Source organism: Cyprinodon variegatus, unplaced genomic scaffold (genome assembly GCF_000732505.1).
Source record: "Cyprinodon variegatus isolate N-32 unplaced genomic scaffold, C_variegatus-1.0 Scaffold945, whole genome shotgun sequence".
Lineage (NCBI taxonomy): Eukaryota > Metazoa > Chordata > Actinopteri > Cyprinodontiformes > Cyprinodontidae > Cyprinodon > Cyprinodon variegatus.
The window spans coordinates 260,020-273,770 of record NW_015151398.1 but is presented as its reverse complement, the minus strand read 5'-3'; the positions used below and the strand labels follow the sequence as shown (position 1 = coordinate 273,770).

General features: G+C 36.7%; 2 protein-coding genes across 2 annotated transcripts in view; one reads left to right on the top strand and one right to left on the bottom strand.

The window, feature by feature from the left end:
• Positions 1–11: 11 nt before the first annotated feature.
• Positions 12–3,162, bottom strand: tppp3 (tubulin polymerization-promoting protein family member 3). The gene is made up of 4 exons (XM_015398613.1): positions 3,027–3,162; positions 1,447–1,638; positions 929–1,082; positions 12–217 (listed from the first exon to the last, which is right to left on the bottom strand). Exons 2-4 carry the CDS (start codon positions 1,635–1,637, stop codon positions 26–28), a joined length of 537 nt encoding a protein of 178 aa, XP_015254099.1. The 5' UTR covers position 1,638; positions 3,027–3,162; the 3' UTR covers positions 12–25.
• A 7,941-nt stretch (positions 3,163–11,103) lies between these two features.
• LOC107100204 (tripartite motif-containing protein 16-like) overlaps positions 11,104–13,751 on the top strand; it is a 7,666-nt gene continuing 5,018 nt past the window's right edge. Inside the window, exon 1 of the mRNA XM_015398611.1 lies at positions 11,104–11,868. Within this exon, the coding sequence (XP_015254097.1) occupies positions 11,272–11,868 (597 nt within the window). The 5' untranslated portion in view covers positions 11,104–11,271. The remainder of the gene's footprint in view (positions 11,869–13,751) is intronic.

Below are 13,751 nucleotides of genomic sequence, written 5' to 3'. Positions count from 1 at the left end.
TTTCCTTTTACTTTTTTTTTTTATCTTATGGATTTTTTACTTTTTCATCATAGGTACCACTACCCTTATAAGCTCCCACATATCCACTGGTGTCTGGAATGTTCTCACGCCCAGCCTTTCCTTTTCCTTTGCCTGAGTCGTCAAACCGCTCCTTGTGTGAGCCGGTGTACTTGGTTGTGTCTGTCAGACGGTCCACAGCTGCTGCCTTGGCAACTTTCTAAAAGCAGTAAATGTAGAAACATCTGAAATAAGTCTAAAATAGTTAGCAGGGTAAGCACAGTTCATTCATCTCAGAAATTAAAAGCAATACACAAAGAAACGCAACATTCAGTATTAACTTGTGCAAAACAAGAAAGCAACAGGATTTATTAAGGGAGCAATGATGAGAATAAAACTTTAATTTAGTCGATAAGAGAAACAACACTGGAAAAAATCTAAATCTAGAAAAGCCATTTTTTCTTAAAATAAGTAGAATCATTCTTGAATTGAGGAGGTAAGTGAGACACTTTACCAATGAAACTAGATAATTTACATTTGAAATAGAAAAATATTGCATTGTCTTATTTTAAGTGCTTATTATCTAATTATCTTATTTTAGGAGTAAAAATACTAAGTAAATTGGAAAATCACTTTACCTACCTACTCAAATCAAGGGTCAATATACTTAATTTAAGAAATGTTGACTTATTTCTAGATTGTTTCTGCACTGTACACGTTTCTGATGTCTTAATATTAAGCTTAAATGGCATAATTTATGTTAATAAATACCCCCCTCCCCTAACAGACACATAAGCACACACAAGCAGTAGGCTTTTTAATTAAAAATAAGAATATAACTGTACTGAGCCAGTTAAAAAGCTACTCCATAAAAAGGCAGAAATTATACTTGGAGTCCATGAATGTTGGACAGTTGAGGCCAAATACTTACAGTGACTCCAGCATTGGCAGGTTCCTTCCCTGCAATGAGACCATAGAGCTGCTGAACTGCCTCCTCTTTGCTCTTGCCTTTGAAACGCTTCGAAGCCAGCTCAGTCAGGGCCTCGTTAAACTGCTCAAACGTGATGACGCGAGCGGACTTTGCCCTACAGAAACACACAGTGTTGCCAGTTGTTTTCTAAAGAAAGTGACAGAATTAGACATGTCATATCGCACTCCAGTGAGGATATAATGTAAATATCAATCTATAAGGAGATGCATGTTGGTTTTATCAAAAGTGTAGTTAGGAAATTTCTGTAATAAAGATGGCTTTTAAATATGACCAACTAGGCAATAGTGGGTTTTGACAGGATAGACTCTTAATTATAATTAATATGATTTACTTAAATATACTCAATACTAGTTCAAATAAGCAATCACCAAACATGAAACCAACTTTGCTGCTCTTTATTATTGGGACATTTTGCTGACTCTAGATGTAAAGATAAATTATCCTGGCTTCAGTCTTACTTGACTTTGCTGAAAACTATATCAACATCCGTGGTGGTGACGTTCTTGCCGTCTATAATGTGACAGTCTTTGCACATCTTTACAAAGTTCTTTCCATTCATCTCCTTTCCAGTGGCTTTGGTGTCTCCATGTACTGCAAACTTCTGGAAAGAGGTCTCCACCTCTGCCATAGATACTGTGCCCTCGGCCATGCTATGACAGAGAAAAGATGCATTTTTACTACTCAAAAAATATTCTACGCAATAAATTGTTGTTAAAATGTCCAGCTCATCTTATCATGTCAATATGCTTGTGCAAATTCTTGCCACCCTGCTCATGTCAGTGACATAATTACATTCTCTGAACCCTTTAACAGACTTTTTTAATGGAAAAGTGGCTTTGGAGAACAGAAACAACAAATAAAGTTAAATAAAATTACCTAGGTCATTTCATCACATGCTACATGGAAATGCAATTATAGAAAAATGTGGAAACTGCACTTTACATGTGGAGAAATTTTACATCCTTAAGGTTTTCCCACCCGTTTCAAAAGTTGATTTTCTCATAATTATTTGCATAGAATCTGTAATTTTTTTCCCACAACTTTCACCTAACCCTTACATGTTATTGCCAGATATAACATAAAAATACTTTCACAAAAATCACATCTTGGTTAGTCTCACATCTTTACAGTTGATCTACTACTTAGACTTTTAAGAAACTGATTTTAGAAATTACAATAAAGATGGCAGAGAATTTAAACTTATCTAAAATCACCACTATTCCATGTGCAAAAAGTGAGTTTTACATGTGAAATAATTCAAAAGAAAGTCGCTTTATGATCTTTAAATTTAAATTATATAATTTCAAATCTCTTAGCTAATTGGTTCAGTGCTTGCCAGAAAATGACAGCCTTAATGGCCGCCTTCATTTTCTCCTTCCATTTACACAGACACACACTTAGATACTTATACACACCCATAACATCCGTCATTATGTCAGTCTTACTGCAGCTGCACTCAAGCCAATTTAATTTAATCAAGTCAGTTTCCAAATGGCTCATCCTCCCCCAATGATTAAACAACACTGTTCTGCCTTTTTTTTTTCCTTCTCTGTTACAGTTTTGTCTGCTTTTCCAGTAAATAGTATAATGCCTGCTAAAAATAAAAACACTTGGATAAAACCATGATGCCGAAGTGAAACAAAAAGTGGATGGTTCGTCTATTGTGTCTCATCAATGGATTAATTTGGATCAACAGTAAAGGATATTTTCATACCTGCAGTAAATATATTAAACTAAAATCATGCACCTAGTGCTATCTTTTTTGTGAAGTATTTAGGTGAACAAAATACCATGAATACCAAAACCATGCTTAACACTCCTTATATATATACCATTGTGGTGATACTCCTGCTTGTTCTTTAAACTACTAACATAACAGATAATAAACACCCACAATAGATACAAATCTAGAGTTTTGTGTTATTATGCATACCATACTATAGCCTCCAAAGCTAGTTCTGAGTTTTTAAAATTATTTATATTATGTTTGCATTATATTGCTACAAGGACCTCTGCTGTAATAGCGGATAAAACGTACCTGCTGTCGTAAACGTGGAGATGCTATGTAAATATTTAGCTGCTTCCCCTCTCCTTTGCTTTGTCCTCTGGTTCTCCTCCTTCCTGTCACGCCCAGATTTTTTTTAGAGTGATGAGGCATACAGAGATGCAAGGGGAGAGAGGCTGAGAGGGGCTGGGATGGGAGGAGGGAGAAAGTACCAACCAGCACAGCCAATGACATCATCGGTGCTCACTCCCTCTAGTGTCTGTTTAGTCTCTGTATCCTCCTGTCTCATTGAGAAGACTCACTTTGACAGAAGGATTTTAATCCATCGCAGAGAGCAACAGACAAGATATTAATACTGAAGCTATATGTATCCTTCATTTGCCCGTGAGACAACAATTATGTAGTTGTAATTCAAAGTAATTTATTGAATCTTCAGATGTACAAGCTCCTGTACACTAACCTAAGTAAAACTGCCAAAGAGATTGACTGAAAACTCCTTCCAGCTCTAGTTGGCACTAATACATGCATTTGTTACTTTTAGGATGGACTAATGCAGTTTGTCAGTGCCAGGAAGTTCAAACAATGCAGTTAAATGCTTTAACCTTATCTAAAACATGCAGTATGAGTTCTGGTGTTGGAATAAAAAGAGAGATCAGATTTAACTTTTTTAGCTTATCTTTACTGGCTGTCTGTAAATGCAGAATATGATTTAAAATTATCCCTCTAAAAATACAGTGCAAATACTAATGATACATTTCATGCTTTTAAATCATTCATTTCCCTATTTAACTAATTCAAAGGGGGTCCATATAAAGTGTAAATTGCAATGATTTGTTCTTTTGGTCTTGAGTTATTTATTCAGTGGTTAAAGTGGCTCCCTGTATCTCAGAAATAGAGCTTAGAATACTTATATTAGTCTATAAATAACTGAATGGCTCAAAACCAAGATACATTACAGACTTCTTCTCAGTATATCTTCTCAGTATATCAACCGCCCAGACGTCTCAGAACTCCTACCCTTAACACGAAGAAGCAGTTTTTAGTTCCCAAGCTCCACTAATCTTAAATAAAGAAAAGTGTGAAAGTAGAGTATTTTTTACATTGTACATTTCTTTGTTTTCTGTTTTTTTGCCTGCTTGCCTAGAGTTTCCGTTGTTTCTACATCCACAAGGATTTAATTCTGAGAATGATTTAATGCAATCTGCTGTTTTTCCTAAGAAAGATATATCTTTAAACAATCTGAAAAATAAACTTATCCTGAGTCCATAAGTTGGTAAAAATCATAATGTACGTCTGTCTGGATCATTAGAATTCCCTTATAAATTGCCTTGAGACAAGGGGTGGTTCTGGACAGGGGCCAACAGGGGCCAATGCCCCTGTAGAACTGGTCCCTTCCCTTATACTGAATATAAAATATTTTATCAAATGATAACTGCTTGGTTATCTAGAGACATATTTTACCTATAAGTTGTATTTTAACAATGATGTCAATCCTAAGCTGTTGCATTTTTTGCTTCAGTCTTATTTTAAAATAGGATCACAGTTTTCATGTGCTATTTCTAGGACCTCAAGGGCCAAAAGTTAGCCTTTGTTTCCATGCTCAGTTATTTGTTTCCTGCTATTGTTCAATTGTTCTGTGCCACTGTAGATACCAGTTCTGCTTGAGTGCTTCAATTTAAATTTTGAAGAAGTACTAAGCTGAAACCGTATATCCAAAAAGTTTGACATTATTTTCTTTATTTATGGTTGGCTACATAAATTCCATTAAGATGGTCTCCATTCCCAAATTCCTCTATATATTTCAAAACTTCCCAATTTTTCTTCTGTTTGTCTGCAATCTTTAAGGAAGTAGATTCCATTAATGCTCATTTTGTTGGAAACAAGATCCCCAGGATAACAAAGGTGTATTTACATTTGCCTCAATCAAAGGGGCAGTTTGGGTCTGACGCTATTATTGGGCAGCAAATATTAGGGCTGTGATATTTTGGCAACAGGCTGCTTTGTGGCTTAAAATGGAGACCAATTCTATAAACTTCTCCTCTTTCCCAGTCATTTTATTTTCCAAGCTTGACAAACCTGGCTACACTAGTATGTTAAAATGAGAAGGATTTGTCCCCTTGGAAGGAAGGCTGTAGCGCCCCGGGGGCCTTCTCACTGGTTCTTTTCCTGGGAGCAAGTTATTTACTACTCTGAACTCAAACTTGGTAAAACCATATAAAAAGGACTATAAAAACAGGAGTAAAAAATGACAGAGTTTATTCCAGATCAGGTCATTACAGGACAGAGAAAAAATGCTTAGAGCTTGCACAGCTGTGGTCTCAAAAATCACGTCCACGAGCGTCCGGCAAAGTTTGAGCCCCGAACAACGTCATTACCTGCTTCTTATACCTCATGGGTCTATGTGTTGCATCATGTTGATGTTGAGCTGGCCGTATCAGAAACTGACACGCCATCCATGTCTCGAACTTCATGCAGCTTGCTTCTATGCCTCAGGGTTATAGATAGCTATCCTCTATCAGACTGACTCCAAGATGTGCCCATATCCTGTGTACTCTTAAAGACACGAAGGCTGTCTTGATTAGATGACCTCCGTACACACCATGACATCCACAATGTGAAGGAAGGCCTCCTACTCTGTCTACTCTGGCAAACAAAGTAACAATGCAAATGATGTATAAAGTATAAACCTAACAAGTACACTCAGCCTTGTGGTGAAACACTGTTAGAATCCTGAATGAGCTCAGAAAGATTTTGGCAGTGCCAGACACCTCAGTAAAGACACCCATCTCTTTTAATTATGCCTTTCTTCCGTCATGGACGATGTGTCTGGACAGAAGGGCATGTTGTCAAATAGTAACCTTAATACTAAAAAAATAATAGCTTAATCAACAATCAACAAAAAAGATATGACTGGCCTTATACAGCCTCCTTCAGATATTTTCAGATTAGAAATTACATTCAATCTACAACTAGGCACATTGATCGTCTTTCCAGCTGAACAGGAGAACAATTAAGTTTTATATAGTCCTCTTGACTCCAGGGGCTTAATCTCTAAAATCATAAATCTCTTGATGATTGCTTCTCCGTGATCATTGTGAAGGTCAGGGACATCTGAAGCCATGATATGGGTGCAGAATTGACAGGGTCTATGTAGGGAAAAGTATGTTGAAAATTCCTGTTTTGTTAAAAGTAGATACCAAGGATTGCACTTAGTTTACATTATTCTAAAATCTGCCCTGTTTCTTACCTATTTTGAGGTATAACATCAGATGGCACATTGTCTCATACTTGTCCTGTTCCTCACTGACAAATCTCTGATGCAAAAATCTGAATGCAACTCCAGGGCCTATAAAAGGCCTCTCCATCCCTATGCAGGAGTAGCCATTTTTGGCATCTTATGGACAATGAAAGATCTCCCTGAATTGCTGTACGACCTCTGGAGGTGGAAATGGTTGCAGCCAAAAAGTGTATTCTCAAAGAATGGAATTGCCAACTGATTCCTGCTTCCAGATGTGAATCGTTGACATACTGTGATCTTTAAGGGATCACTCTATCAATCGATCTGACATTTCATCACTGCTTAAAAACCATTCCATGCCTTACCTTATGGAGGTTGAGGTTATCTGACTTGCTGGCGTTTTGGCCCAAACACACGATCACTTTCCCTTTGGTCTCCCATTGAGCATTGTATTTGTCTTACTGACCATTTACTGACCTCAGTCTATTTTATCCGTTTGGCTGTTAATGCATTTGTGAAGATTTTGAATGAAATTAATTAAAGAAAGATAAATATGAATATATAATACAGCATGTAATTGTCTGTGTTATGTAGCTATTCCTTACAGAAAGTCACTCAACTAATGAGTTAAGTTAGTAAAGCATTGCCTTAGGGATCCTGCTTTAAAACGAGGCTGCTGTAGTTCTTTTTTAGGCTATTCCATCCTGAATAAATAGGTCCCCATTAACCTTTGATATGCCTTGATAACTTCAAAGGCATGCTAATTTTCACCATAAATCATATTCCTTTCAAATTTAGTCCAGACCCCTTTGAACCACTCAGCCATAGTTTAGAAATACGTTCAACAAAAATTTCTCGCAAAGTTATGTATTTTATTTTGTTATTTCTTTCCATCATTCTTTGTAATTGTTTGCTTTATTTAATTTGTGTCTATGCAGAATGAGTTCCCTCTTTGTTGCCCATTTTACTGGAAAGTTCACAACACAGCTGTCACTTTCCAGTCCTCTACAACTCTTGCTCTCTTGCCTTCTCTCCCAGCTGGTGTATTAACAAGAGGTTCCTTGTTCTGGATAAGATGAGAGGGGCCCTTCATAGAACAAAGAGCGAAGACAACAGAAAGCTGGCACTTAATGAGAAATTTAAAATCAACCTTTCAGCCTAAATGTATCAAAGATAAATATATGCAAATGAGCAGCTTCAGAGTGAAGAAAAATGCATGAAATTGTCATGATCTAGGAAATCTAAGTTAAATCACAACACCAACAAGTTGGGAGACAGGTTTAGAATATTACTTTTAATAAGGAAAAAAAAAAGGCGCTTAGAGGGAAACTGAAACTGAGAAAGAGGAGACTTTTCTGGATCTTCAGTACTGTGAAGGAGATGAGAGTAAGTTGGTGGAGGAAAAAACTGAATATTCTATGGTTTGGTTTGCTTTTGGTCACAGGGAGATAAGATCCCGAGGGAGGACTGGGCATTGGAGGATGGTTTCTTGGCAAGGAGCTTGGCAGCTCTGAGTAGTTCTGGTGGCTTGAAAACATAACGGTGAGGATTTATGGATGGAATGAAAAAAACTGTTGCATCCAGACTTGAATAGGAAAAAAGAAGAGCTAGGAGTCCAGTCCAAAACCATGGAGGAATTCTGTAATGATTAGGAGAAGAGTGTGAATTACAAAGCCAAAGCTAGGAATGCTTTCTAGAAGCTGAGCAATAATATACTGGTGCTTTCCTCAGAGAAACACACAGCCAGAAACTCAAGACCTCCAAGTCGGGGGTCAGGAGGTGAACTGTGGGCCACAGTCTGAGACAATCTCAGTGGAAAGGCTGCTGAGAGGAAAGACATGGGCAAACTAGGAGTTTAGCTCTTTCTGAGGAAGACAGACGTTTAGAGAGATGACAGGGTTTGGACAATCTATTAATGATGCTTAGGATAACCATTGTATTATTAGAGATAGGAAGACCTGTAATAAAGTCCAATGGATTGTGGGACCAGGGCTGACTAGGAATGGCAGACGAGGCAGTGCTGACAGAGCATTGGGCTCTCTGCTCTCCAGCTACTCTTGGTAGCTGGAGAGCAGAATGGTGAGGAGGATGGATGAAAGCAAAAATTACTGTTGGATCTGAAGTTCTGCTGAATGAAAGAAGAGCTAGTAGTGCAGTCTAAAACCAGGGTTGTGTTCTGCAAGGAAGAGGAGAAAATGGTGAGTTACAAGACAAAAACTAGGAATGCTTTCCAGATGCGTTTCTAACCCTGTTTAACACTCGCAGATCAATAATATACTGGTGCTTTCCTCAGGGAAGACTCTCTATTAGACCTTCTTCCAGATGAGCTCCAGGAGTAGCCAATTACCTGTTCAGGTAGAAACTTTACACAAACCAACCTACACACACAGACCTAAAGTAACAGAGCTAACAGAAATGTTTATGCTTACAACTCAAGAATGAACAAAGCCTTTCTTTGAAGGTAACCCAAGCATAATTTATCTGACCTTATAAAATCAAAATTCACTGAATATTAAACATCCTGTGCATGTTTAAACTGTCCATCACAGTCTTGACCTTATTCTCTTAGATGCTGAAGTATGTATGTGCTGTACAGTATGTATGTATTTCACCGGCAAAACATTAAAGAAAAAAAACATTATAGTGCAGAGCATGTCACTTATTTCTTAAGTGCAAAAAAGCAGGTAGCAGAAGACAATGGAAGGCTATGAAACATAATGACGAATTATGCAAGTAAATATATGTTTAATACTACATACAGTTTGCTTGAAGGTTTACATACCTTCCCATTAAAGAAAATTATACATTTAAACTAGCAATTCAAATAACACTGTTAAAAGAAATGACAAATAAAAATGTACTAATTAATAATTGAGTAAAAAAAATTACTTTGAATTTAAATTTGAAAATATATTCTAAAAAAAACAGTCCCAGACAATTTCAAAAGCCCAGCTTATGAACAGTGAACCAAGATACGTGTCATCAGGTGCAGAAGTCTGACTTAACATTTCCTCTCTGTTTTACCGGCAGCTGTTTTTTTATTTCGTTAATGGAACGTTATGTAAACTTTCAAGCACAACTGTACTTTGAGAATGTGCAAGGTATAGTCACGCATACTATTATAGCTTGGGTATTAACAACTGCTTTTACATCCATGCAGCCATCTTTATTTCAACATTAGTCAATAGGTAACTGTGTAAAAGTGGCATTGCGGCTTTGGATGTTCCTTTTTTTATTTCCTCAATTTCAGAGGACATTCTGAGGAGACTCAAATGAAAAACTTTTTTTGTTTGTTTATCCCTGGTTTCTTATGTAATCCAGATTATTTTCACCTTCTTAGGATCCACACTGATACCTAAGATGACCCGCATTGTGTGTGCTTTGTCCACAAGACAAACACGATATATTGTTTTGGAATCAGGAACCACCATGAGAATCAGTCACATGGAAAGCTCAAGGTTGTGATGGGCTTTTGGTTCTAACTATTACACCCAGTGAATAGGTCACTTCATTACTATGAATATTATTGGTTTTATCTCACAGGTGGTCTTCTCTGCAAAGCACCTTTCACAATTATTAACACTCCCAATTGATAGGAAGGTACTTTTACTGTTAAGTGTTAGAAAACACGAGCATGATTTTTAAAACTCAAAGCCAAAATCTGAAAAGTGTGGAATAGTTTTGTACTTAGTTCCCTTAATCTCTTGCACCTGGTAAAAGCCTGTTCAGCCAACTATCAAAAGACATCAAAGTAGCAGATAGAGTCAACCAAAGAGTACTGTAGTCTTTTTGTAAATGCAATTGTTCAATCCATAATCAGATCATAAAAAGCCAAAAGCCATGTATTTACTTTTGAGAGGATTAGAAATTCACAGCCTAGGCAGGAAAATGTGTTTACTGGAAACTTTAAAGCCAATAAAAATGTCTAAAAATAAGTTTGTCTATCTTAAAATTGATGTGGAAAAATCTAAATAGAAAATATAACATCTAGAATAAGGATTGTTTAAGACTAAAATGCTTGCAGAAGTTGAACTTTAAACAGAATTAATGGGGGTGTCTGCAATGGTTAATTCAGGGCATATTTCAAATGATCGTATTTTCTGTTAAATGTTCAGACATAAATCGAAATAGGGATCAGCAAAAAAACTGAAACCAAATGTTCACAACCCATCTTCATGCAGTCTTACATTTGAAAAGAACAACTGATGAAAGCTAAAACCTCTAGAGTTGCAGATCTTGTAGAGACATACCACAAAACATAACGTAATTGCAAGAATACTCTCTAGCCTGTTGTGTTTTGTTTGTACTTTGAAAAAAATGCATAAATTATAAACACAAAAGATTTTCCTATAAAGTGTTCAATAACTGCTACTTTTTGCTGCCCTATTATCCAAAAGCCAGCCTAAACGCAGTTAATTGTGAACTTTTTAGATGACTGAGTTTAGAAAAATTTGTGGTCTGCAATGCTGTAGAGCATTGTATTACCAACATATGACTCTGGCTCGCACTGATTAAAAAAGTCAAGTCTATAAAAAATTATATTGAGAGACTATCCAAATACAGAAACAATTCTGAAAACCATTTCATGAATATCTTTTGCCCTTTTTAAATTCTAGCCATAATATTCTATATCATTGTTATGTCTGAGCATTAATATCTACATGAAAAATGTGGTAAAAGATTGTTTTACTTTGCTGAATATTTGAGCTTACTTTGTGAGATAAGATGATATTCAGGTTTGAAAGCAAATTCCACCAAGGATGCAGACGTCAGGACTTTCAATCAGGAAATAAAAAACAAGCTCTGTGAGAACGGATCAGTTTTCTGTTTGTGGTATAAACAAAGCCTAACCTTTAAATGTCAGCAGAAACAGTCCAGTGATCTTACTGAAGGAATGGTGGTATAATAGGTTCCTACAAAGTAACTGATGTCCTTTTTCCAACTGGGGGAATTTGAGCAGTGGACTGTTATCTTACAGACTGACAAGGTCCTATTTGGATTCTAATCTAATTATTCGACAGGATACTTTGGTTGAAGAACATGGCTGATTCTGCTTTTCCATTACCACCAGACTCCTTTTGTCCACTATGTGCTGATGGACTAAGAGATCCAGTCACCATTCCTTGTGGTGACACTTACTGCCTGGAGTGTATCAAGATCTACTGGGATCAGTTCGATCATATGGGTGTGTACAGCTGTCCTCAATGCCGTGCAACTTTCACGCCGCGACCTGTCCTGAGACGCAATGTGCCAGATGTTCAGCACGAACATGAGCCCCGCCAGCAGCTTCCAGAGCTGACTCCCTTTCCTTACATGCACCGTGAATCCTACTGCGACTTTTGCGTTGGCCGCCGCAACAGGGCCGTCAAGTCATGCCTCATGTGTCTGGCCTACTACTGCGAAACTCATGTCAAGCCTCATTATGAATCCTCTACATTCAAGAGGCACAAACTAGTGGATGAGACGGGTCACCTTGACAGGAAGATCTGCCCCCAGCATGAGAAAGGCCTGGAGCTGTTCTGTCGGTCCGACCAGATGTGCATCTGTGTGCTGTGTACTGTCAGGGAGCACCGCAGCCACAATATTGCCTCAGCAGAAGAAGAGCGTATTGATAAACAAGTAAGTTCTAGCAATGTTGTCTGACCAGTACCTTTGAGTGTGATGCATTAGCATCTCTAAATTAGATTTAGCCAACATGATCAAACAATTGAAGTCTTTTTGGTGCCTGTTATGAGGATGCATCTGTAGAGGAGATCAATCTATGGTGAAGCAATGAAAAAAACTGTATTTACCATTAAAAATAAAGGATGACATACACTGTTGTTTGCCCTTTTCAGGCCATTTCGCCAGTCATTCAAAAATGTTTTCGATCGGGCCAAGTATCTGCCTCATCATACATCCTGCGTTGTATATTTTACGTGGTAACGAGGGCACATTAGCCTCTCAAAACCACCTCCCGATCAGGAATTGTAAGGTTGGGACAAAAATCAAACATCTTTGCGATTCGGTCAGCCCTCGTGAGGTGTTCATGAGCTAATCCTGCTGTTGATGCAGAGCTATTAGTGACTACAATATGATTTAGCAAACGATTTAACAAACGATTTAACAAACTTGCACAAACTTGCGCAGACTGCGCATGTGCAAACAAGGGCATTCTTCTTCAACAGGTCTGATGTGTGGTTTTTGGATGTACAGTGTGAGCAGTTAGATCCCATCAGAGCATCGGGCCGTACAGTGTAAGATCATACATCATGAGTTCTGAACTTTTAAACCCTTCGATTTCATCGTATAGTTTGAGCTGTGACTGAGTACAAAGTTTGAAAATATTGTGTAGTCTATGCCCAGCCTAACTGTTATGAACAGTTATAAAAATGTGATAACATCTAGAGAATGGTTCTTTTTTTTAAATGCTTTCTACTAAAGATGGTAAAGGAGAATAATGACAAAGGGATACAGAAGTTAAGACTAATCTTCATCTAGTATTACACTCTGTTTTTCATCTTATTGTATTTTTACTTCATAACTAGACATTTGGCTCCTTGTTAGAAAAAGCGTCTAAACAATTTGCAAATAATTTATTGATGTTCAGACTTGATTTTATTGATTTGTTGAAAATGTACCCGTTTTTATGTCTTAAATTGAATTTGAGAATTTTTGTAGACAACTGAATATACTCTCCTTTAGGCAATTTTGATTTGAACAACAGAAAAGCCTCAAAGCTCAAAGTCTATTGTCCCTCTACAGAATCAAATCAAGTTGTTATTAACTTTGGTTTTTGCTTTTGGCATATTTGCATTGTATACAGAATTTACTTTAACATTCTTATGTTTTCTGTTTTATTTTATATTTAGATGTAAGCTTAGCTCGAATGACTTTTAGACCATACAATTTAGTTAGGTCTAAACTCAGACAAATGAAATTCTAATCCAATCCCTTCATTTATATAGGGCTTATTCACAACACCTTATATCTCAAGGCACTTTAAAGAGTAAATTTAATCAGCTTTTATAGATAGATTGGTTAGGATTGATTTAGATAATTTAATTATAAATAATAAATTTACAAGATAATTTATTATATTTTATCATTATATATATTTTTGGAAAAAAAAAATGCCAGGAACTATAAATTTATGGTCATATGTGTATATTACTGATTTTTTATTTATTTTTTCTTACTATTTTTTCAAGGCTGCACTTTAAAAAAAATGAAATTGTCCAGAGAGCTGTTCTAAACAATTTATTTTGTTTTACTCTTGCGTAAAAAAAATCACAAATAAATCTCTCTAATTCTAAGTCTAAGAAGTGTTCTGTCTAAGAGGTGAGGAACATCCAAGAATCCAAGTAGGTTTAGGATTGCTTTTAGGCCTCAATAAAATATGTTTGTTGAATTTGTAACTGTAAAGCTATTAATATGTTATTGGTTAGATCAGTACAGAGGTGGGTTTGATGCTACTAAGGTTATAAAGCTGCTCAAAACTCTTAAAAGTAAAAGGTTTGCAAAGGTTGTGCTGTTGAAAA